This window comes from Ricinus communis, chromosome 5, assembly GCF_019578655.1.
Source record: "Ricinus communis isolate WT05 ecotype wild-type chromosome 5, ASM1957865v1, whole genome shotgun sequence".
Lineage (NCBI taxonomy): Eukaryota > Viridiplantae > Streptophyta > Magnoliopsida > Malpighiales > Euphorbiaceae > Ricinus > Ricinus communis.
This window is the reverse complement of record NC_063260.1, coordinates 11,829,540-11,854,339: the sequence shown is the minus strand read 5'-3', so window position 1 is coordinate 11,854,339 and position 24,800 is coordinate 11,829,540. Positions and strand designations below refer to the sequence as shown.

Sequence of the window (24,800 nt, the reverse complement as noted above, 5' to 3'; positions counted from 1 at the left end):
CTATTTTGGTAATTTGATAGGAAACTATTGGCTAGGAATTGGACAACAGGTTCTTCTTCCTTGACAAAGCAATGATTGAGTTTTCATGCTTTAGCTCTATTATCTCTTTTTTTTTTTTTTCTCTAATTTGACAGTAAATTTTTCAAAAATATATTCTTTATTTAGAAGAAAACGAATATTTATTTATAAAAATCAACAAATATTATTTTAACATAATAAAAACATATTAGCCACTAATATGAAATAATAATGAGATTAAATGCTATTTTTTCTTCTTAACAAATTAAGGCTATATGAGGATACCAACAAACAATAGAAGTGATAATTAGACATAAAAAAAAGTAATATTGTCGGACCTAAAATTAAATTACCATCTTCATTCAACTCTATGTTTTAAAAGAGGAAGAGAAAAAAACACTAAAATACAAAAATAATGTAAAATGAGTATTAAAAGTTGATCCGGTAAAATTGAACTTATTAATTTAATGAGCCCAACAATTTAAATTATCTTTTCAGACCAACCTCAATCTATTTGAATATATAATGTACAAAAAGTAATCCGAATAGTATTTAAGAGGACTTATTCTTAATGCAATTTGTTTGTGTTCACTCTAATATTATAGTTACCGTGGTGTGGTGTATTATATGATGGCTACATTAAGATTTTAGAGATATTATTGGACTAATATTGACTCACTCGTATAATTCCCTGATGATACATGCTAATTAAGAATTAAGAATTCAATTCCCAACACTTTTCTCTATAAATGAGGTTTTTAATTTTTTTTTTTTTTTTTTTGGGTTAGTATACGTACTCTTCCTTTGTTTTGTTTTCATTTGACGTTGACAAATTAAAAAAAATGATAATGTCAATCATGGTGTACTTAATGACCTATCCGATGTTGTTATTATATGAAATGAAATCGACACATGGATTTGAGCCTTTTATTTATTTAGTCAACCAAGTTATAATCATTTAGAATGATTTTAACCACCCTGCTAATCTCTCATTTCTAAACTAATTAATGCCAATTTAATCTCGCATCCTTTTACTTAAACACATAGAAATTTTTCTTCACTAATGTTAGGTTTGGGTACGTGAACATAATTGAGCAAGTATCATTGTGCTTTTTGTCAAATATTATTACGAATTAATTAAAGCCAATGATTATACTGATGACTCTTAATGCTTACTATTTTCCTTCTGGGAATTCCATAAACCACTACCAATGATGAACATAATCAATCAACGGACAATACAGGCAAAGTGGCATGTGTTTGGAAAGAGGATTATAATAGTGATTTGGACAAGAAGAAAGAGCAAACTGTAGTTGGGGTGGAGTTGGAAAGATAAGCCTAAGCATCAATTAATTAATTATCAGTAGCATGCAGCTTCGAAAGCGGTCCATTAATTTGCAATTTGGTAATATAGAGTGAACACAGACTACAGTATCATTATGCGAATATTACCTTTTTACAGAAAATAAAAAGAAGGAAATTTTCACAACGTGATAAGAATAGAGAATAGGTTACAAGCTATGGTCCGCCTGCATTAGAGCTGCAAGCATAAAAAACTTAATACAGCTTTGGAATAGATTTAGTAGTTTTGGGCACAAGATGGAAAAGAATGGACACAAAGAGAATTGAATGAAAGAAACAAAAGGTATCGCTGTTATACACAATTTTAACAACAACTAGGTGAGTTCAATTAATCACACGCTAAAAATGGTGTTGCTTAGGACCCACGGCTGGCTGCTGGCTATCTTGTCTGACATCCGCCAACCATATCGTACTGGTGACCAAGAGGATGCCAAGGCCTTTAACCTCTTCCTTTTGTTGTTATCTTTTAGCACAACGTAAGGCCTCAGCCCAGAATCAGAACAGTAACCAAATGGGTACAAATCCTCTCTCTCAATACACCCATTAGATTCAGATCCCCAGGAGCTCACCTTATGCACATTATCCCGGCTCAAGGTTTTAGAGCAAACCTTGCTGAGTTTACTTACTCCTTTCTCTGTACCTCTTTTCCCATTACTTTTTCTCCAGTTGTACTTCAGAAAGACATTCGTATTCTGCTTGTAATCCTTGACTCTCTTAGCCGTCTAGCAGCACCAACCTTGAATTAGCACCACCTCTGCTGGCCTAGATTTCAAAGCACCAGCTGCATTTAGTTTCATCCATCTAGCATGATAAGAAGTTGGATCTGACAAGTGGAGCCCTCTACGCAGAGCATTTTCCTTGATGATGTTATGTCCTGCCAGGCATCAACAACCCGCTGCCTTCAATCCCTTCCAAACGTTAGTTTTAATCCTTCTGATTTCTTTCATTCAGCGTGCACAAGCTCCTTTCTTCATCGCTATAATCAGCAGACGACCGTACTGAAGAAACTGACTGGTCCTGGAGAGAACTAGCAATCCTAAAACACATGATGCCTCAATACCTTGACAACCAACAGTAGAACTAAGAGTACCGACGGCCATGTAATGCCCAGCTCCACAACTGACGGTCTCTGGAAAAGATCTCAAGAATACTATCATTTGATGATACTCAAATTTAATCGTGACTAGATGAATGAAAATATCCAGTTTGTGGGAAAGAACGTGAAGAAAGAGCAACATATCAAGTTCTAGGCAAACTATAATTGGTGTAGTTCTTCAGTGATATAATTCACTTTTCAAGCTTGCTTTAGCCTTTCAAAAGGAAAATTGCCACCTTCACATTGCACAAGCTGAACCATTTGCAGTATCCATATTTAACCTCTTATGGAGCACACTCTAGTGCAGTGTCATGAAAACTTGCACCATGCATCATCCTACATATTAAATGGACAGTCCTGTTTTAAACAGCCCTGCTTGGTGCAAGCTGCCTCCAAATCCTCTCCAAGCAGATTCTAGTAATTTATCACTATAAACACTATAGACTGCAGAAAACTCATCAGTTAATTTCCCAACATGTGCAATGTATCCCATATTCTTTAATGTAGTACTATAATTAACAAGGTAAATGCTAACTGTGATTTCCATCAAACTGAATGCTTTGAGATGCTTTGGAAAACAAGTAGTGGATTAACCATCCTCCTTTTTATACTTTGTCTAGTCAATGTAGCCACAATTCATGTCTTTATAGAGTGTTGCAAATCAGACAATGCTAAAATTTTATGGAAACCAAAGTATTTCCAGGCAATATTCTATAAGGCTCATGAAGACTAACCTGTGTCACTTGTAATCCGTCATAGAAAGATATTCCATATTACTTTCATTAATCAGTTGAGGCACTTCAGCGTGGGGTCACAAAATTCTAAGTTTGAAGAGATTAATGAGAATTTAACTGCTGCAAAATATTGCTCCACTGAAGGGAATGATTCTGGATTCCCTTTGCATTCCACTGAAGAGATTAATGCGAAAATACTTTGATTAGAAAGGAAGTCCAATGCATTTTACTACAGAAACAACAAACAAACTATTTTTTAGCTTCTATAGGTATGTCTTTAGTATAACCTATGATCCTAACTAGGAATCATTTATTTAATTTCAGCTTGTCTAGATAATGGTGAAACTGTAATGGGTACTAAAAAGACTTTGGAGTTCAAGTGAAAAGAGTGACATGGAAAGAGAGAATGAGACGAGTCAAAAACTAATAGGACAGAGGAGCCATGAATTTAGATTAGTGCAGCTATTTAGCCACACTAGAAAAAGATAAGTATCAAATTGATGGTTACGCAGTTAGGTGACAGTGAAAAAAAAAAAAAGGAAACTTTCCCAATGTATCAAAAGAAGAAGTGAACAACAAGAAGAAACAGGAACACTGCAACACCCTAGCATGGCACTAGTGATAACCATAAGAGCAGCTCCATTCTAGTTTCAAGATTTTAACACAGCAAAATTTGCCATATTGGCTATCATAATTAGACATTGGTGAAGACTGCAGTGGGAAAGAGTTTAACAGAAGTTTGTCTGTAAGCACAAGGACTCGAAGAACACATGGAAGATCATGAAAATTGCAACTCCTTAAAAGAATTATAAGTAAAAGAAGAAGGCAGGGAATTGTTACAAACCTTAAGATAGACAAGACCAGCGTAATGTTCATGTCTTCTTACCCCCTCTAAAGCTCATGCTCTTACGTTTCTCGTTTAGTGCAAAGCGTCTTGCCATAGAAGAATTATAATACTTCCTCATGTGCTCGGAGAGCTTGTGGATGGTTTGGAGATCACCAATCTCTGAAAGCTTCATCAAAAAGGAGTCAAACTTTTGATAAGGCAATTTCATTCCCTTAGTCATAACATCTTCTATCAGAAGACATGCATCCTGCACTTTATTGCAACCAAAAAGCCCATCAATCATCACAGAATATGTATCAATGTCCTTCGCACAGCCTCTGTTATGCATCTCATCCCAAGTATCGAATGCTCCATCGGGATCACCCATCTCGAAATACATGGAAATCAGCATATTGTAAGTCTGCACACTAGGCAAACAATCCACCTCAATCATTCTTCCATACAGCCTAAGTGCTTCATCGCTCTTCATATTCTCACAAAGAACCTTTAGAAAACAGTTGTAAGTAACAATATCAGGAGGATAACCTTTGTTTCCCATCTCTTGCAGAACTCTATAAGCCTCATCAATCTTTCCTGCCAAACACATTCCTTCCATCAATTCTTTATAGGTTGAAACATCAGGGAGGCAACCACTATTTATCATATGCCCCAGAAGCTTAGAGCATTCATCCATTCTATCATTCTTTACAAGAGCTGCAATCATGATTGCATAAGTTTTTGCAGTGGGAGAAGACAAGCTTGAACCATTTGTCCTCATAAACTCAAAAAGTTCAGCAGCCTCTGTCACCATCCCTGCTTTACAGTAAGTGTCAATAGCAGTATTATATGTAAAATAATCCGGGGTATGACCAAGTTGAATCATTTCCTCCAAAACCCGCATTCCTCTAGTTGGATCCCTAACCCTACACCAGCCGAAAAACAATATATTATACGTACTGGCATCAGGCTTCACCTTATTCTTCACCCTCTTAAAAATTGTTTCAGCATCCTCAACCAGACTACATTTGCACAAAGCATCTAATAGCAAGTTAAACGCATTAATTTCCGGCTGTGTCTTCACCCTAATCCTCTTCTTCTTAGCAAATTTCTGAACATGAGTCAAATACTTCTGAGTGTAATTTCTCAAAATTGTTAGCAGAACCTCAACAGGAACAATATTCTTGTTATTCCTTTTCATATAATCAAGCATATCACAGACTATTCTAAACTGCTTCACTTTATACTTGGTACTAGAAAGAATGTCCATCATTTCATTATAAGCACAAGGCTCATGGGTATAATTTTGTTGGCGCCCAGCCCACATAAAGAATCTAAAGGCAATCTTTTCCTCAAAACGAAGCCTTAGTAGTACCTCAACAACCAAATCAGTAGTCAATTCTAAATTAAGTTGGTTAAGGGCTTTCTCCATATGATTAGAACTTTCCATAACAACTGCATATGTTTTATCAGCAACATTGTCTCTACAGTAATTTCTATTATCAACTGTTTGTTCTGATAAAGCAATTAGAGAACAATAAGAAGTAACAATAACAGGCGAATAAGAAGCCAAAGAAAGCGATGAGTTGGGTGAATTTATACGAGAATATGCAAGAAATGACGGACCCACTTTTCTAGAGATAGTAGTATTACACAATGAGATTGAAGAAGTAGAATAGAGATGATTTCTTTTATAAAAAGATAGATTTGGACAAACTCTCCTCATCATAACCTAATGTTCTGCAGTTGCTTTCAATAAGAATTAGAATCAGAAATACCGGTTCGGAAACGCGCCGGCGAAAAATCTGGCCGTGTTTGATTTCGCTCAATGACTGGAGAGAGTTCAAGAGCCGGAACAGGGAGCTTCATTCTCCGCTGCGTTTTTGTTTTTCTTTCAAGTTGCCTATAATTCCTTTTTCTTTACTTGTTTATTTTCTTTCCGTTGGGCCAGTCCATAGCCTATATTTCACCGGTGATATATGGAACAGCTGGGCCTCAAAGGAGGTCGTTGATGAATTTAGGCCTTGGAATTTTATTCTTTTTTCTCTTTCAAATTAGACTTTGATTTCGGTCTTTAAATTATTAGAATCTATGAAATCAAAAAAAAAAAAAAAAAGTTTAGTTTTTAAATAAGTCCTTCATTTTATAAATTTCAAATTATGATAAATTTTAAAAAACAAAAAATTTAATCTTTTTCAGACATTAATAAAAAAAATTTTTAGAAACGTATTACTTAATTCATATTTACATATTTCTCATATAAATTGATTTGAACTTGGAGGGTAGATTGTGTGTCTCCAACTGAAAAACTTCATAAGCTAAAAAAGATTTAGCAATTAGACCATTGTGCAGAGGCAAGCAACTCCTACAGGTACTATTACAAGACTTGAAAAGTAAATTAATTTCATTTACAAAACTTCAGTTGGAACTTGAACACGTGGCACTTTTGAGAACAGATAATTTTGTATGTCCACAGATCATCCACATGCCATTCTTCTAGTGGCTCCAACGATTCTAAGTTGCATGGCAAAATCTAGTTGAGATAAGTTGTGTCTGTTCTGTGCAAAATGTATGGCATACACAAGAAACGTATGGCATAATGAAATTTCATTGCTAATGGCAATTTCAAGATCTCCAGATTGGTCAGTAGCTTCCATTAAGTCTTGCAGAAAACCCCACAAGATCATCGTCTTCACTCCTTCATGGAAAACCCTTCCATTTTTGTCACTCCCATGCTTCTCCAATCTTTCTCTATTTCAACTCAACGCTTCAAGTTGCCCTTCTCCAATCCTGGAAGAGCCATCCACAAATTTTCCTGTCATTCAACTAGACTTCAGAGTTCAAAATTCTCAAGAATATCAGATACCAGACTCCAAGAGTTTAAATAAGTTCTTATGTGGAATACTTCGAGATCCAAGAACTGAACATTTAGCTTATGAGTACTACAAGAAAGCAACGGAAAGGCAAGAATTTAGACCTGATAAACCAATGTTAAAGCTTCTAATAAGGTACTTGATGCAATCAAAGAATTGGGATTTGATTTTACCAGTTGCTGATGATTTCAACAAGTATAATGTGTTGCCTGATAGCAATACTTGTTCAAGGCTTGTTTATAGTTGCATTAAAACCAGAAAATTCAGAATAGTAGAATCTCTACTTGAATGTTTCAAATGTTATAGTGAAATTCCTGTCTTGGCTTTTGATTCAGCAATGAGAGGATATAATAAGCTACATATGTATAGTAGCACAATATCTGTATATGAAAAAATGAAAGCAGCAGGCATCTTCATGGATTCTGGGGGTTATTGCCATATAATGAAGGCATACCAGAAAATTGGTAATACTGGAAAGGTTCTTGCATTGTTTCATGAATTTGAAAGTAGAGAACTAAAACATTCAAGATTAGCTTTAACCCAAATTTATAGGGTATTATGCGACTCATTAGGGAAATCGGGCAGAGTTTTTGAAGCTCTTGAATACTTTGGAGATATGAGAAAGAAAGGAATTTTGGGGGATTCTCAAATTTACGCTTCTTTAATATCTTCATTTGCAAGCATTCGAGAGGTTCATGTGGCTGAAGAACTATTTAAAGAAGCTGAAGAGAATAAAATGTTGAAGGGCCCTGAAATATTTTTGAAACTTGTGTTGATGTATGTAGATGAAGGGCTATTGGAGAAAACTCTTGAGATCGTGAAAGTGATGAAGCGTCTAAAAGTGAGGATGTCTGATTGCATATTCTGTGCAATTGTTAATGGATTTGCTAGGAGGAGAGGGTTTCGTGCAGCGGTGAGAATTTATGAGGAGTTGAAATCTGATGGCTGTGAACCTGGACAGGTGACATATGCTTCGATAATAAACGCATATTGTCGAACTGGGTTATATTCAAAAGCTGAAATGGTGTTCTTGGAGATGCAGGGAAAAGGATTCGACAAATGTGTTGTGGCATATTCTAGCATAGTCGCAATGTATGGAAAGACAGGAAGGACAAGAGATGCAATGAGGCTCGTAGCGAAAATGAAAGTAAAGGGGTGTGAACCAAATGTATGGATATACAATTCATTGTTGGATATGCATGGGAGAGTCAAGAACTTGAGGCAGGTGGAGAAGCTGTGGAAGGAAATGAAGAGAAGGAAAGTGGCGCCTGATAAGGTAACTTATACTAGTGTAATTGCCGCGTACAATAAGGCTAAGGAGTTTGAAACGTGTGTGAGATACTATCATGAGTACAGATTTAATGGAGGAGTGATTGATAAAGCTGTGGCAGGAGTCATGGTTGGGGTTTTCTCGAAAATTGGCCGAATCGATGAGTTGTTGAAGCTTCTTCAGGACATAAAAACAGAAGGCACACAGTTGGATGGAAGACTATACCGATCTGCTTTCAACGCCTTGAGAGATGCAGGGCTACAAATGCAAGCCAAATGGATGCAGGAGAGCTTCGAGGCAATATAATATAGATATCATAGCCAATTACTACTATAATTTTCAAGGCAAAATGTATATGTTCTTCTAACATCAGATTTTTCAATGCTAGGTGCCTTGTGTAAGCGGTTCTGTTTTCCCGCTAAAACTCGAGTGGATGTTTACGTCTGTGTCTGTAAATACATACACAGACAGCATATGCACATGTATATACAAGGAAGTTGTTTTCCTGTTTGTGGGCGTGCTTATGATTTGCTGTTAGCTGCTCTCAGTTAACATAATATTACATACACATTGGAATAGGAGATCCATTATGTTAGTGTTGGTACGAGAACTGTGAGTTGAGTAAGATGAACAATGATAATAAAATAAAGATGAAAATTGGGGCAAGTAATCTGGAAAACATTGCAACTCCAATGAAGTGAAGGTTCTAAGCTCTGTACGCTATGAGGCTCAAAGTTAAATGGCTGGGCCTAATTAGTTACCAGAGTGACAATTAATCTATAAACACCTGTGGTGAGAGGAGAACAAAATGCAACTACTCTTTACTTATTATTTTTTTTTTAAATTGTATAATGTGGGACTTCTTTGTTTTGAAATTGTATAATGCGCATTTAAATTTTTATATTATAATAAATTAAATCTACAAAAATTATTCATTGAATAAACTTCTTATATATTTATAAAAATTAGTCGTGTTTATTTGTGTTTTATATAATTATTATAATTATTTTACTGTTATTATTTTAAAAAAATTTATTTTGATATATGTATTTATTTTTCACACATAATATTTTTATTTTTTAAAATTATAATAAAATGAGTTTAACACATAAATATTTTTATATATTTATGAAAACTAGTCAATTACCCGTCTGTTATACTACTATAGTAATTATTTTGATTATAAATGATAATATAAATTAAATTTATATATAAAATCAAATAGGTTTTAATATTTTATAATTATTTAAATTCTTAAAAAATAATAATAAATTAAATATTTTTAACGTCTTTATTAGTATTTTTATATTTTGAGATTTTATTAAAAGAATAATATAAAAGTTATCAATCAATTAATAAAAACTATAAAATTATATATAAATTTAAATTTTACGTGTCAATAAAATACACGTGTTAAAATGAAAATTATATGTGTCAGAACATAGTAACACATGACGTTTTTATTAGACAAGATACATATTAATATCTTTTTGTTCAATTACATGTAGTAAAATGTTCATTTTTTTCATATGTATAATGTCCATTAAATGTAATATTCTATAATAATTAATTTTTTATATTTAAATATTTATTATTTTGTGAATTTAATATTCATTCGATTAATGTTCATATTCATTTTGTTTCGTGTATTATTCATTATTAATATTTATTATTTAGTATTACAATATTCATTGTTTGCATATATAATATTTATTAATATTTTTAAATAAAAATATTAATTAGTTATGAAAGTCTTTATTATTTTTGTGATGCATATTGAAATTTTTTTATAATTGATATAAAAATTCATCATTTATAAGCATATTATTCATTAGTTTGTCAATGGATATTTATCATCAATGAAAATCATATTCACTAATTCATTCAAATGAATATATATAATATGAAGATAACGCAAATAGTCCTTATACAGTTGGTAAATAAATAAAAGATTTTAAGCTAAAGTTATATTTTAAATATTTATATTGTGGTACACATATTTTTTCAAGAAAATTAAGTTAACAAACAATAAATATTAACGTTTAAACAATGAATATTTAAACACATATTTAATTAATATAAATTAAAATATTTAATATAATTTTAATAAATATAAATTATTTTTTCAGAAAAGACTTATGTCAAACCACTTAGCTTCATAGACCGGATTGACTTAAGTGCATTACTAATTGGAATCATATATCGAAGAACTTTCATGTGATACAGCTTTTTTTCAATTTTATTTTTAAGACTTAAAAAAAGTTATTTTTGATGATTTTTTTCAAAAATATCATTTAAGTTGCATCATTTGTGAATCCAGCTAAATGAAATAGATTCATTATTTTTATTTTATATCTTTATATTTGATATCCATAAATTGAACGATATTATATGTTTTTTAAAACAACTAATTACTTTCGATAACAAGAAGATATATGTTTAAAAAATATATTAAAATATAATTAAAATATATAAAAATATAAATAAAATAAAACTAAAAAATTATTTAAAAATACTAAAAAAGAATAATTTTATATTTACAGCAGCTATTTAAATTTTATGACTATAAAAAAAGGATAAAAATAAAAATAAAGATAATGATGTCATAATTTTATTAAAAAAATGATACTGATAAAACATTAACAATATACTATATTATAAATTCATAAAAAAACAATATAAATAAACAATCTCAAATTTTAGTTGGTTAAAAGATGTTTACCTATTTTACAACTCATTTTCCATATATATATATATATATTAACAGAACAATGTGTAAGGCTGCTGAGTTAAGACCATGTTTAGTCGGGGAGGGAGCAGGTAAAAGGTCTATTGCCAGGAAAATGCATCTGTAGATGGCTGGTCTTGTCAGAATTGTCTTGGTCATAAATATATCAATCGTATATAAAGGCCAAAAATGAACATTATAACGAACCATCAAAGATAATGTTAGCACAACTGAATGTTTCTTTTTAACATGCATATAGCTCAACCCCCGCTATAGCACAATATTTAATATTTTATTTAAATATAAAATAAATAATTAATTTGACTCTATTTCATATTTAATAAATATATGTATTTAGTTAATTAATATTTATAATTTTTATTTTTGATTAAAATAATTAATACTTATAGAAATAATAATAAAATATAAATTTATATTAAACTTAAATAAAAGATTTAATTTTTAATTTTTAAATACTACAAAATATTTAGTGTTAAATGCAACTTGATGTGGCGAACAAATTAATTTCAATGTTGATTTTTTTGTAGGCTTAACTAAGGAATTAGGTATTTCAATGAATAGGAGGAGCAAAACTCTCATACGGCAGATTGCCAACTTATGTCCAAAGTAGTTGGTTCCTTTTTATCCTTAAAGTCATAAATCCTGACCATCAGCAGATATAATTGAAGAGAAAATAAGTTCCATTTCAAGAAAACAAATATATAATCCAATTTGGTTTATTATTATTGTTATTATATTTTTAAAACATCAAAACAAATAAGGTTGATGTCTCATTTGACTATAACTTTACGATCAAAAGTTTTGCTGAATACATTAAACGCCAAAATTGATGGGTATTTCTAAAAGAATTAAGCGAATATAAATAAGGTTACTTGTTATTTGTGGATGAGTTTCTTTTATTTATTCAGTGCATTGATTATCATACAAATAATAAGTTTACTCATTCTTTCTTTTGGCACATTATAATACCTCCAGGTTAAGACTAATATTTAATCACGTGCATTAATTATGTAGAATTATTAACAAGAAGACGAAAATAAATAATACTAATAGAGTGCAAGCAGAAAGTTTTTTAGTTTACGTAAGGACCATTGTGGATCAGATTTTTCAACTTTATCCAACTATTGTCAACATGTCTTAAGGAAACATATGTCCCTTTTAAGTTATATGAAAATAAATCAGAATTTCTTTTTCTAAGAAAAAGAAAAACAAATTGACAAAGATGAGTTATCACATTACTATTAAGTAGCAGTCAGTGCCAGTGGTAATTAGAGGGCCACAATCATTGATCCCCAACTTATTATCAAACAAATGGTTTCAATTTATTAAAATGTGTTTGATAACTCAACATTCATTAATTATAATTATAAATTTGAAAAGTGTTTATAAGAAATTGTTAACTCAATACTTGAGCAATTAAATATTGAGATATTAAAGGTGAATCAAATAAGCACATATTTTATATTAATTATCCTTACATTGTTTCTAAATGCATGGTTATTTCACATAGTTGAGAGATTAAATTAGTGATATGAAATCACCCCCTACAACTGGACTGCATATTCAACTTTATGAGTAACCTTTGACAATTCAAATTTTGTGAAATAAAGAAAACTTCAAGTCTGAATCAAGTTAGAGGCATCAAACTTGGAACACTTACTGGCTGCCTGCATAAGACTGCTTCTCACGTGCAATTTATTGATCTCTAATCTCTATATAAGTTCATCGCCACCTTTTCTTCTTCTCCATCTCAACTCTTAATTATCTTGCTTAATTTTCCAGTATCGGAAACACCCTCATCCTCTGATCTCTTTCCATTAATACATTTCTTTTACTCCCGCTATATAGAGAAAAACCATAGAAAATGGTAACTACAGCTTCCAAATTCTTTCTATCTCCAGCAAAAGCCGCAGCCATCGTGTTTATGTTGCTGCTTTTGAACCCGGCATGCCAGGCCCAACTCAGCTCTAAGTTTTATGACAAAACATGTCCAAAGGCCCTCACTACTATCAGAACTTCCATTAAAACTGCTATTGCAAGAGAACGTAGAATGGCTGCATCTCTCATTCGCTTGCATTTTCATGATTGCTTTGTTCAGGTACGTACCCCTTGTATCCCCGTTCAATTGCTACGGTCCTAAGCTTGTATATATTAATCTCATGTCGGGAACTAAATCCTGGGTCTTGCAGGGTTGTGATGCCTCCATTTTACTGGATGAGACTTCATCTATCCAGAGCGAGAAGTCTGCACTGCCCAATAAGGATTCTGCTAGAGGTTATGAAGTCATCGACACAGCGAAATCTGCAGTGGAGAAGATATGTCCTGGAGTTGTTTCCTGCGCTGATATCCTTGCTGTTGCAGCAAGAGATGCATCTGCCTATGTAAGTATAAATATGTGTTCTTTGAGATGCCAATTTCGACATTCGAATCTAGTGAATCAAGCTAATTAAAATGTTAATATCAATCATGTAAATAAATATACTTGTTTTTGTACGAATCAGGTCGGTGGTCCATCCTGGACTGTAAGGCTTGGAAGAAGGGATTCAAAGACTGCAAGTAGAACCCTAGCCAACAGGGACCTTCCTAGTTTTAGAGATGGCCTTGACAGACTTATATCTCGCTTCCGAAGCAAAGGCCTAAGTGCTCGGGACATGGTTGCTTTATCAGGTTGGAGCTTGGAACTATTCTAAGAGCCCGGCAGACCTAGTTAATAGCTTATATATTTCTTGTTCATGATGCTAAAATTGTTTATTTTGCCGAATGCAGGTTCCCATACTCTAGGACAAGCTCAATGCTTTACATTTCGCGAAAGGATATACAGCAATGGCACTAAAATTGAAGCTGGATTCGCTAGCACTCGCAGACGCCGTTGTCCTGCTATCGGGGGCGATGCAAATTTAGCTGCACTCGATCTAGTCACACCCAATTCCTTCGACAACAATTACTTCAAGAATTTGATACAAAAGAAAGGTCTTCTTCAATCTGATCAAGTTCTTTTCAGCGGAGGTTCTACGGACAGCATTGTGTTGGAGTATAGCAAAAATCGTGAAACTTTCAATTCAGATTTCGCAACTGCCATGGTCAAGATGGGAAATCTTATCAACCCATCTCGTGGTGAAATAAGGAGAATCTGCAGTGCCGTCAACAAGTAATGAATGTTTTTGTAACTCTCTTAAAGTTTGGTCAATCGTAGATGAGTGTGCTCTTCTTTTTCTATAAATTTGTTGCTCTTTTTCTTTTCTTTTTTTCCAATCTCAAGTGTAAAGTGCGCATATGTTATTTGTGAAATGTCATCTGTAATTCTTTTCCATAATTGAATAAATGAAAAGATTGTGTTGCCCTTTCTCACTGTTATCTTTCTGGACCCATGGCCTTTTTTAATAAAGAAACACGAACAAATTCATTGAAGAAACAATGAAATTGAGTAAGAAGGATGAAAAGAAAAATGTATAGCCCAGGCCCATCTTAAGAAAAGCTTGACTACTTGAACCTCCTTTAACCCAGGAGCGAGATTTTTTTCTTTCTTTTATTTTTTTGTTTAATTTTATTTCAAAAGAAATAAAAATCTTATATTTCTAACTTCAGAAAATGCTTCGAATTAAGATATCATCTGAATTTTTAAAAATAACATAGCCTCCGACCAAATATATCCTAGTGATTAAGTATATTAAATTACTTATTTGATTAGTATTATAGGCTTAGCTGCTTGTTAGTTTCATATCTTGATCAAAATCTTAAATTTATTTATTTTTCTATTTATTTATAAATTTTAGTTATTTAATTAAATAATAAATTAAAATTAAAAATATTTTATTTTTTATACCAAAAAGGAAAATATTCAAAAAAAAAAATCAATAGGCTGTATATTATATAATATAAAGTAGTTAGTCTTTTATATTCGCCATAAAATAAAAAATCATATAGATGATTTGAATGTAAAACCTTTTACTTTCAAAAGTTAATGTTTTTGTCACTTGAAATAGGCTAAAAATATTAAAAAATATTTTATTAACTTAACAAATTATATACTTCAGTTAATTAATATATACTTTTAACTGGTTCCAATTCCATTAATTTTACAAATAATTTTCAACTTGAGTTGTTATAATTATGCCTAAAACTATTCCGGCATTATTGTTGTTTAAAGAAAAAAGCATATTTAAGTAATAAGCCCTTAAATTGGAACAAGAAAGATTCAAATTGCGTCCACTCTCCGAAAAAAAGAAGATTCAATATGCATGGACGTCCCATTTTCACCATGATATCAAGATTTGGATCGCTTAAAATTATTTGTTTAGCATTTGAATCAAAAGAAAAAGGATTTAGCCATAGATGATAACAAGCTTTTGACTCGTAAAATATTGCCACTGGAGAGTTGACATAGCAATTTCTATTGGCAAAAACCCATCGCTATCTGGGTAATTGCCTAAAAACCCTTGACTTTGATTAATATAATGTTTTGGTTTTAAATAATGTTTTTGAGTATAGTTCTTAGACCAAGCTAACATCGATCCTTCGGAATTTTGCAGTACAATTTGATTAATATATACAGGAAAATAACAAATTAATCGCAAAAGAATATTTCTAAGTCTGATATATCCACACTGCATGCATATTATTTGTATTGTATGGGAGCGCAAAAGTCAAGAAAAACGAATTTGGTCTCATTAAGAAATCGATTAAGGCATCAAAGTTGAATAGTGATTACGCGTAACCGCTTGATGTGGTGACTCGGACAATAACAAATGCTAATAGATTAGAGCTGACCCTTTTCTCTATATAAGGTGACAAGCTCTTACTTTCTTCTCCATCTGAATTTATCAGCTTCAATCATTATATATCACTTCTTCTTTAATTTGCTACGTTAGCTTAATTACGAAATGGCAACTTCAGTTTCCAAAATCTTGTTATCTCCTGCAAAGGCAGCTACTTTCTTGTTCACGTTGCTGATTTTGGGCACTGCATGCCATGCACAACTTACCTCTACATTTTATGACAGTTTATGTCCGAATGCACTCAGTACTATTCGAACTTCCATCAGGAATTCAATTGCTGCAGAACGAAGAATGGCTGCGTCTCTCATTCGCTTACATTTTCATGATTGCTTTATTCAGGTAATTAACTTGTCAACGTTGACTAACTGATGTTGGTGTCCTTTCTTAAAATTAATATATAGCTTTCAGAATTAATTCATGGATCTATAATTGACTTGCAGGGTTGTGATGCCTCTGTCCTGCTTGATGAGACTTCAACTATCGAGAGTGAAAAGACTGCACTACCTAACAAGGACTCTGCCAGAGGTTATGAAGTCATTGACAAAGCAAAAACTGAAGTCGAGAAGATATGTCCTGGAGTTGTATCTTGTGCCGATATACTCTCTGTAGCAGCAAGGGATTCATCTGCATACGTAAGTGCATATATATATATATATATACACATAATCTCTTCTTCAAGTACCATTCTTCTGAAATATTACTTAACCTGAATCCAAATGATGACACAGAATAATTAATTGTGACATATAAAATTTCTTTTCAAAAAATTAATATCAGGTTGGAGGTCCATCATGGACAGTGATGCTTGGAAGAAGAGACTCAACTACTGCAAGTCGAACTCTTGCCAACAGTGAACTTCCTAGTTTTAAAGATGGCCTTGACAGACTTATTTCTCGTTTTCAGAGTAAAGGCCTTAGTGCAAGGGACATGGTTGCTTTATCAGGTCGGAACCTACCAAAACTTAATCCATTATTAGTAAATCACTGGCTTGCATACGTAAATACATGCTAATAGTGTTTCTTTCCAAGTTGCAGGTGCTCATACATTAGGTCAAGCTCAATGCTTTACCTTCCGCGATAGAATATACAGCAATGGCACTGAGATTGATGCTGGGTTTGCTAGCACCCGCAAGCGTAGTTGTCCAGCTGTTGGTGGCGATGCAAATTTGGCTCCACTTGATTTGGTCACCCCCAATTCTTTTGACAATAATTACTTCAAGAACTTGATGCAAAGAAAAGGTCTTCTTGAATCAGATCAAATTCTTTTGAGTGGAGGTTCTACAGACAGCATAGTCTCAGGATATAGCAGGAGTCCTTCTACTTTCAGCTCCGATTTTGCATCTGCCATGATCAAAATGGGAAATATTGATCCTCTTACGGGAACTGCTGGTCAAATAAGGAGAATCTGCAGCGCTATAAATTAGCTACCTCCGTTCTTGAACCTTATGATCACTTCGTCTACTATTAGTTGTAGATGGATGCATTAACTTGTTGTTCCCTTTATTTATAAATCTGCAGTTTCTCCTTTTTAATTCATCAAATGTAAAGAAAAAAAAATGTTTAAGTCCTCATGTGTAATTCGTTTCTTTTTCAGTAATTTCAATTTTGTTAATAATTCATTTTATTAATTTAAGATTTTCGCGTTCAAGTCTCCAATTTGATGCACACCTCAAATCTAATGGAGAGATGTACTAAATAAATAATTCAAATGTTGCCTGTAATTAATTTTTCTTTTGTACTAAAAGAGTCTCAAATCCTAATCTCCACCTAAAAAACAATTGATTATGAGGTTGACAATGCTAAAATCAGCACAATCCATTTCCTAAACCCCCCAGCCTTTTTTTGAAAAGGACTGTTAATCGTAACCAAAAAAATTGACCATCACTCTCAGTAGTTTTAGAATTAGAATCCCTGATTATTAATGATTAACGCTGGTTGTCATGTCACTAATCTGAAGTTGAATTAAAAAAGGATTGAGTTATAGCCCTCCATTTTTTATCATGTTTTTTTTTTTCCATCTTAAATATTACAAGATGCAGGATACCAGTGTCTTCCTCCATCTTTTCTTTTTTCCTTTTGCCCTTTAATTTTAAAGAGACATGGGCATCTCATATTATATAAGCGAAAATATATATATTAATCTAATATGAACTCTATTTGTTAAACTTAGGAATGGGATCAAACATACTGTATAGAGGTATTTGGTACACTTGGAAATGGGAATAGGAATGGATGTTTAACTTTCAAAGAATCCTATTGCAAAACTATTTTTGGGACAACCAAATAAAATGTGGCAGTATTAGAATATCCAAAAATCAAAAATTTCTTTTAGTGGATAATTCTTTTGTACGTTTGATTGCATACCTTGTAATAAAACAGGGTGGACCTTGAATTATGATTACAACTCCTTTGAAGGCTCAAAATATATTTGAGTTAGAAACATATAATTTTAGGAGATGGCTGAATATTCTCATCTCATCTCTAGTAGTACTTGCTCGGGTCATACACTCAGGGATGTATGTACATTATAGGTCTTATTTCTGGAAAACAAAGAAAAAATAAAATAAAATAGATTTAACAAGTCAACTTTTTATTTGAAGTTAGAGGCTAATAAAATCATAGTTATATAAAATGATTGATTAGATAAAGTTGATTGTGATCTTATACAACAAGGCAAGGCAGTACTCTAAATAATAGTTGGCATGATCTACATGCAAAACTACAAATGCTCAGGGAAGACCTTGATTCAATAATTGCATGCTTGTGAATGTCCTTGGTAAAACATATGGGGTTTTGCTCTTCTACTTTTCACGTAGTAATTGTTAAAATAAAAGAAATGGCAGAAACGCGTGGTGGCACTGGCAATCATCCTATCTCTCCTCCGCTCGCCGTTCATAAACCCTTTGACTTGAGGGAATCCTATGATTATTTCATTACCAACAATTTAGCAGACAAGGCCAAGAATCTGCCATAGCACGAAAGGTTTGACCATTAACATGTCTTTAACTTCAAAGTTCTACACAGGATTGGATTGTCAGTTTATTTTTATTTTTGAACTGGCGTCAGTTAAATTATTTTAGTACTGTTAGTGGGCATAATGCCAGGTTAGCACTTAATTAACTAGTTACTAATGAGTCATTTATGACCACTGCCCATGGCTTCTTACAGCTGTACTACATTTCTCTTTTCTTTGACTGCTTAATCCATTTTATCACCGTAGAATTTTCTAGTTGCATGCATCCAGAGTTAAAACTTTAAGATAATGCATGCTCCTATCCCAAAATAGAGGAAAATAAAATATTATTTATGCATGTCAAAGTCCATGTTCCTCCAAAAACAGAAAGCCGGTGGAAGGGCTGATTGAGATAGTTAAGATCCGGTCATAAAATAAACAACTTATAGCGGCTATACGCGTTCGTGGCTCAAAAATAGAGACCTGGACAAAGCCTAATGCGCGCTGACCTTATTTCTCTATATAAGCTGATCATTGTCTTCCTTTTTCTCCATCTTCTTTTATTTCTGCACTCTTCTCTTCTAGTATTATTTTAGCTTTACAAATTAAAAGTTTACAAAAAGAAACGTAGTTCTGTTAATCCTTGATATCATATAAAGAAAGAATATCAATGGAGCTACCAGTTCCCAGTAATACTTTAGCATCTAAAGCAGCGGCTTTCTTGTTTATGTTTCTGCTTGTAAACATAGCATGCCAAGCTCAACTTACCTCCACGTTTTACGCCAATTCCTGTCCAAATGCTCTTAGTACTATCAGAACTTCCATCAGGAATTCAATTGCAGCAGATCGGAGAATGGCAGCTTCTCTCATCCGTCTTCACTTTCACGATTGCTTCGTTCAGGTACTTCAGTGTACCTTTGATATCACATACCCTGATCTGTATATCAAGGTATGAGCATTGCTTCATAACTGTTTTTCTTGATTTTGCAGGGTTGTGATGCCTCTATCTTACTCGACGAGACTCCAACTATAGACAGTGAAAAGAATGCATTACCCAATAAGGATTCTGCCAGAGGCTACGGAGTAATAGGCAAAGCAAAATCTGAAGTAGAGAAGATATGCCCAGGAGTTGTATCTTGTGCAGATATACTAGCTGTGGCAGCAAGGGATGCTTCTGCTTATGTAAGTGTATATATATATATATATTCTCATACCAATTAATCAACATATAAGTAATACCAGAGGTTTAATTGTTTTACACATTGTGTAGGTGGGTGGTCCATCATGGACAGTGATGCTTGGAAGAAAAGACTCAACTACTGCAAGTCGAACTTTAGCGAACACTGAACTTCCTAGTTTTAAAGATGGCCTCGACAGACTTATTTCTAGCTTTCAAATCAAAGGCCTTAGTGCAAGGGATATGGTTGCTTTGTCGGGTTAGAACCATCATATTCATCAAATGAGCCTTTTTAGTTTCATTAGCAATTTAATTAAAACATTCTCGAGATATGTAAATAATAAAAAGAATTTTCATTTACAAATGCAGGTGCTCATACACTTGGTCAAGCTCAATGCTTTACATTCCGCGATAGGATTTACAGCAATGGACCTGATATTGATGCTGGATTTGCTAGCACTCGCCGCCGTGGTTGTCCAGCTATTGGGGATGATGCAAATTTGGCTGCGCTTGATTTAGTCACACCCAATTCTTTTGACAACAATTACTTCAAGAATCTGATACAAAAGAAAGGTCTTCTTGAATCCGATCAAATTCTTTTCAGTGGAGGTTCTACGGACAGCATTGTGTTGGAATATAGCAGGAGCCCTGCAACTTTCAATTCTGATTTTGCATCTGCCATGATCAAAATGGGAAACATCCTCAACGCGAATGCAGGGCAGATAAGGAAGATTTGCAGTGCTGTTAACTAGTCTGTGCTGTCCTTTTTAGTGTTGTCATCTCTCATTGATTAACTGTAAATGAATATTTGCTAGCTATAACATAAGTATCCCTCAACAAATTATTTGTCATTCCTTTTATTATTTCATCAACTGTAAAACACTGTACTTCGTTTACTCTTTCTCATACTCGTAATTCATTTGATTAATTTAGTTTTAGCTTGTTATTATGATATACATACGTAATTAATTGCCATAATTCCATTGACAATTTAGTGATTATATATATACACATACGTAGTATACAAAACCTGATATACAAATAAAGAGCAAAAATATTACTATATAATTGTTCTCAGTATATATTTCCAGTACTCACTCCTGCAGATTTATTTAAATTTCTCGTACTAATTCATAAAATTGTCCAGATATTGATTTTTCTTCCTATGAAATTACAAGATTCATGTTTTCTTTCCCTTGTCTCCAGTAAGGCCCTACATATGGTTTATTAATTATAATCTAAAAAGAATAATTCTTTTTTATGTTACAAAAGATTAATTCAAAATAAATAATTTTTGTTAATGATTTTAATAAATATTCATATATATATATATATATATATATATATATATATATATATATATGCATTGTATTAATATTCTCATATTTGATTAAACAAATAATAATTAAATTATTAGGAGCATTCTCAAAGTACTTTTTCTTTTAAAGAGTATGGTTTTTATAATAAAATGTATTTTAAAGAATATTAAAATATAAAGAATAAAATATCTTATTTAAATCTAATTGACTTTTTATATTTTATATTATATTTTATTTTTGTTCCATAAGTATTAATGATTTTATTTTATTTTTTTAATTTTTATCTATAGAAAAATAAAAATTACAAATATTAATTAATCAAGTGTATAAACACTGATAATATATTTAATAAATAAAAAATAAAAAATAAAGTTTGACTCTCTATATATAAAAAAATTAAATTAATTTTTATTTTTTATTTAAAAAATAAAAAATGTACTGAAGTGTGATTTTATTATATAAATTTTTAAAATAAAAATATTTAACGTATATAAAGAATATATTAAAAATACTTTAAAGATAATATTATTTATTTTTTATTAAATAACAAAAGTATAAATTTATTCTAAAAGAAAATATGAAGTTCCCAATTGCCTTCAAAGTTTTCTTTTCTTTGTGTCAAATGGGAAGCAAAAGGTAGCTAGGTCGTGTTTGAATTCATCCATAAACAGCACAAAAGCGAGTGGGAGGATTTAATTTGGTCGTAACAGAAGGATGCACGGCAGCAAAAAAGACCGGTGACCACAGTTGTTCAGAATTGATGTATATTTGACATGTATCTTAAACTAATAAATATTTATTAATTTTAATAATAAAATATATATCAATTATCTAATATTAAAATTTAAAATATTTATAATATACTCATAATTGACTCTAATTTAAAGTTTTGATGTATATTTATTGTGTTAGAGCTTTCCAGTGTTAAGCAATAATAAAAGAGTCAGGATATTAATCTTTATATTTATTTAATGTTTAGCTTAATAGAAATATTTATTATATTAGTAAAATATTAAAATAAAAAATAAATTTAAATAGAATTGTTTATTCTTTATATTTAAATATCTATTATGTTGCTTTTAATTATAGAAAGGCTTTGAAATCTAATTATTAATTCTTTAACAAAAATAGTAGTTGAAATGAATTATTATATAAATAAAATTGTAATGACTATTAAATAGTTATAAAATAAAAAATAAAGTGACAGTAGTGATAGCATATGTTATCCATATAAAAATAATATTGATAATAACGAGGCATTTCTTTAATTCTTTTTCTTGTATTTCTGTCAAAAAGAAAAATTTCTTTTTCTTGTATTAGCCTTCCTAAAAGCTTCTCCATTTATTTAAATAAGAAACTTAACATTGTACATCATGAGAATCAGAAAGAAAATGGCAACTCCAATTTATCTCCAGCAAAGGTAACAGCTGCAATATTTATGTTTCTGCTGTTCAACGCAGCATGCTAGACTCAACTGACCTCCAGATTTTATGACAAATCGTAATCCTATTACTCTCGCTACTTTTCCAATTTCTATTAGAACTATTGCACAAGACAGAGGCGCAACGTCTCTTATTCGTCTGCACTTTGATGCATTCCTTTTTCTGGGACTTACTGAGACTGATACTAATTTAAATTTTTTTTTTGCTGTGAGCATTAATAGTTCATGCATGAATATCCTTGATTTTACAGGGGTTGTGATGTCTCTATCTTGCTTGATAGGACTCCATCTTATCCAGAGTGAAAAGCTGCACTGCCCGATAAAGCAGAAACTGAAGTAGAGTATGTCCTGGAATTGTTCTTGGGCAGATATCTTGGCTGAGGTGGCTGCTGTTCTTATTAACACTCTGCTCAATTGATATCTAGCACCTAATCTAAACCCAGAGACCAGAAAGTTCATTCATGATGAGAGTTATCAAAAGATATCAGGTGGCTGGTTCACTATGGACAGTGAAGCTCGGCAGAGAAGACTCAACTAGTGCACAAGTCGAGCTCTACCTAACAGCGAGCTGCCTAGCTTTGAAGATGGCCTTGACAACTTATTTCTCGCTTTCAGAATAAAGGCCTTACTGCAAGGGATATGGTTGCTTTTTCAAGTTCTCATAGATTATATCAAGCTCAATGCTTTTACATTCCGCGATAGTATTTACGGCAATGGCACTAGCATCAGAACGACTACTCCACTGAGCCACCCCTGCTTGGGAGCTTGGATTAGACGGCATATCCTTTGATAAGAAAGGAGCTCTACTTATGCAGTGCATCTTTTAAATTCTAATTCAACGAATGTTCATTGGGCAATTCTGTCAGACTAGTCTAGATGCATCTCTCGTATGCATAGTATGAACCTTTCATGTTAGTTATATAAATGGAACAAGCTATTTAATATGGCTAATTGCTTTTTTGTGGAAGCTTTGGGGATTCAAGTTCCATGGGGTCTTCGGATCCTCCATTTTACCATTCTCTTTCAGATCATAATGCTAAAGAGAGAGACAAGTCAATTTGTTAGTTGTTTTGCTTTCATTTGTTTAATAGGCAACATCCTTCTCTTTCCCTTTATGACACTACGAAGATGTTTAGGTATATTAATAAAAATGTGTCTTTTGTTTTTCTTTTCTTGTATTTATATATACATGGAAAAAAATCATAGCCAATCTAGAACACGGTGCAGTACAATACACCCTTTACTATATGTAAATAAGGGTGATGTATTGTAGTGTGAGAGATACTAATTCCAAAACAGCTGAAAAGCAGAGACAGAGGAAGCGAGGGACATAGCATGTGCTGTCTAAAAGGAGCTGGCTTGGGATATGGAGCATGTGCATGTTATTGCCTTGGAAGTGAATAGCTCAAGTGTTGGGCGTCTAATTATGCAAGACCACCGCCTGATCAATGAGAACCCGTCTCTTGTTAGAGCAGCAAAGGACTTATTATCTAAAAGGTAAGGAATATTGATCATTGTCGTAGAAAAGCTAACATCACTGCTGATTGTTTAGCTACTATGGTTTTTTATTGGCTTTGGGATTCCTGTTTTTCAAGAACAAATAGACAGGATTTAGAGATGGTTGACGTTGTCTTTTTGCGTAGCCGGCAGCGCAGTGTCTGTCTGCCTCATTTTCTGTTTGTATATTGACTAACAGTCGAGCACATGCTAAAATCATTTTTTCATGCTTTCGAGTGCAATACTGAATACATTATTTGATAAAACTTTATACCCGCACAAAAAGACAGATAGACACTTTTCATTTCTACTTACACATGCCACTGTAAATGAATTAAATATTTCACGAGTTATTCGGTGTTTGAATCGATAAAAAATCCGTTCGAGGTCATTCGTTGATTTAGATGAGCCGAGCTTGAGCTCGACAGAATTTGGTTCGTTAGCTCACAAACTTGCTTGTTTACTGGCTTGCGAACAAGCTTGTGAGCTCGAGCTCGAGCTTGATTCGTTTATAAAGCTTGTAAATACGTTCATAATATTACTTGTTTATAAAGTTCGTGAACATGTTTATTTATAAGTTTGGCAAGCTAACTCGTGCACAAGCTCGTCAAAAGATTCGAGCTCGAATTTAAAATAATAATAATATAACTACAATATTTAAATATAGCTATTAAAAATAATAAATAATAAATAAATATTTTCTATAACAATTTA

The 24,800-nt window shown here is 32.5% G+C and overlaps 5 protein-coding genes across 8 annotated transcripts; 4 read left to right on the top strand and 1 right to left on the bottom strand.

Moving 5' to 3' along the window:
- Positions 1-1,525: 1,525 nt before the first annotated feature.
- On the bottom strand, positions 1,526-6,066 carry LOC8283292 (pentatricopeptide repeat-containing protein At1g73400, mitochondrial). Of its 4 annotated transcripts, none has more exons than XR_007215853.1 (3): positions 4,055-6,064; positions 3,211-3,384; positions 1,526-2,920 (listed from the first exon to the last, which is right to left on the bottom strand). XR_007215853.1 is itself a non-coding variant. In XM_048374000.1 (2 exons), exon 1 carries the CDS (start codon positions 5,760-5,762, stop codon positions 4,083-4,085), a length of 1,680 nt encoding a protein of 559 aa, XP_048229957.1. In that variant the 5' UTR covers positions 5,763-6,066; the 3' UTR covers positions 1,526-3,439; positions 4,055-4,082. The 4 variants fall into 4 exon arrangements, 2 of the variants coding, with proteins under 2 accessions (XP_048229957.1, XP_048229956.1); XR_007215854.1 differs by having other exon boundaries at positions 1,526-2,509; XM_048374000.1 differs by having other exon boundaries at positions 1,526-3,439; positions 4,055-6,066.
- Positions 6,067-6,570: 504 nt separating this feature from the next.
- On the top strand, positions 6,571-8,686 carry LOC8283293 (pentatricopeptide repeat-containing protein At5g13770, chloroplastic). The gene has a single exon (XM_048373998.1). The coding sequence runs from the start codon at positions 6,605-6,607 to the stop codon at positions 8,480-8,482; it is 1,878 nt and encodes a 625-aa protein (XP_048229955.1). The 5' UTR covers positions 6,571-6,604; the 3' UTR covers positions 8,483-8,686.
- Positions 8,687-12,681: 3,995 nt separating this feature from the next.
- On the top strand, positions 12,682-14,273 carry LOC8283294 (lignin-forming anionic peroxidase). The gene is made up of 4 exons (XM_002521820.4): positions 12,682-13,023; positions 13,115-13,306; positions 13,427-13,592; positions 13,692-14,273. Exons 1-4 carry the CDS (start codon positions 12,790-12,792, stop codon positions 14,075-14,077), a joined length of 978 nt encoding a protein of 325 aa, XP_002521866.2. The 5' UTR covers positions 12,682-12,789; the 3' UTR covers positions 14,078-14,273.
- A 1,477-nt stretch (positions 14,274-15,750) lies between these two features.
- On the top strand, positions 15,751-17,231 carry LOC8283295 (lignin-forming anionic peroxidase). The gene is made up of 4 exons (XM_002521821.3): positions 15,751-16,039; positions 16,141-16,332; positions 16,478-16,643; positions 16,735-17,231. The coding sequence occupies exons 1-4, from the start codon at positions 15,806-15,808 to the stop codon at positions 17,121-17,123; spliced, it is 981 nt and encodes a 326-aa protein (XP_002521867.1). The 5' UTR covers positions 15,751-15,805; the 3' UTR covers positions 17,124-17,231.
- A 1,979-nt stretch (positions 17,232-19,210) lies between these two features.
- LOC8283296 (lignin-forming anionic peroxidase) lies at positions 19,211-20,767 on the top strand. Its single transcript, XM_002521822.4, has 4 exons — positions 19,211-19,553; positions 19,643-19,834; positions 19,923-20,088; positions 20,199-20,767. Exons 1-4 carry the CDS (start codon positions 19,323-19,325, stop codon positions 20,579-20,581), a joined length of 972 nt encoding a protein of 323 aa, XP_002521868.1. The 5' UTR covers positions 19,211-19,322; the 3' UTR covers positions 20,582-20,767.
- The last annotated feature ends 4,033 nt before the right edge of the window (positions 20,768-24,800 follow it).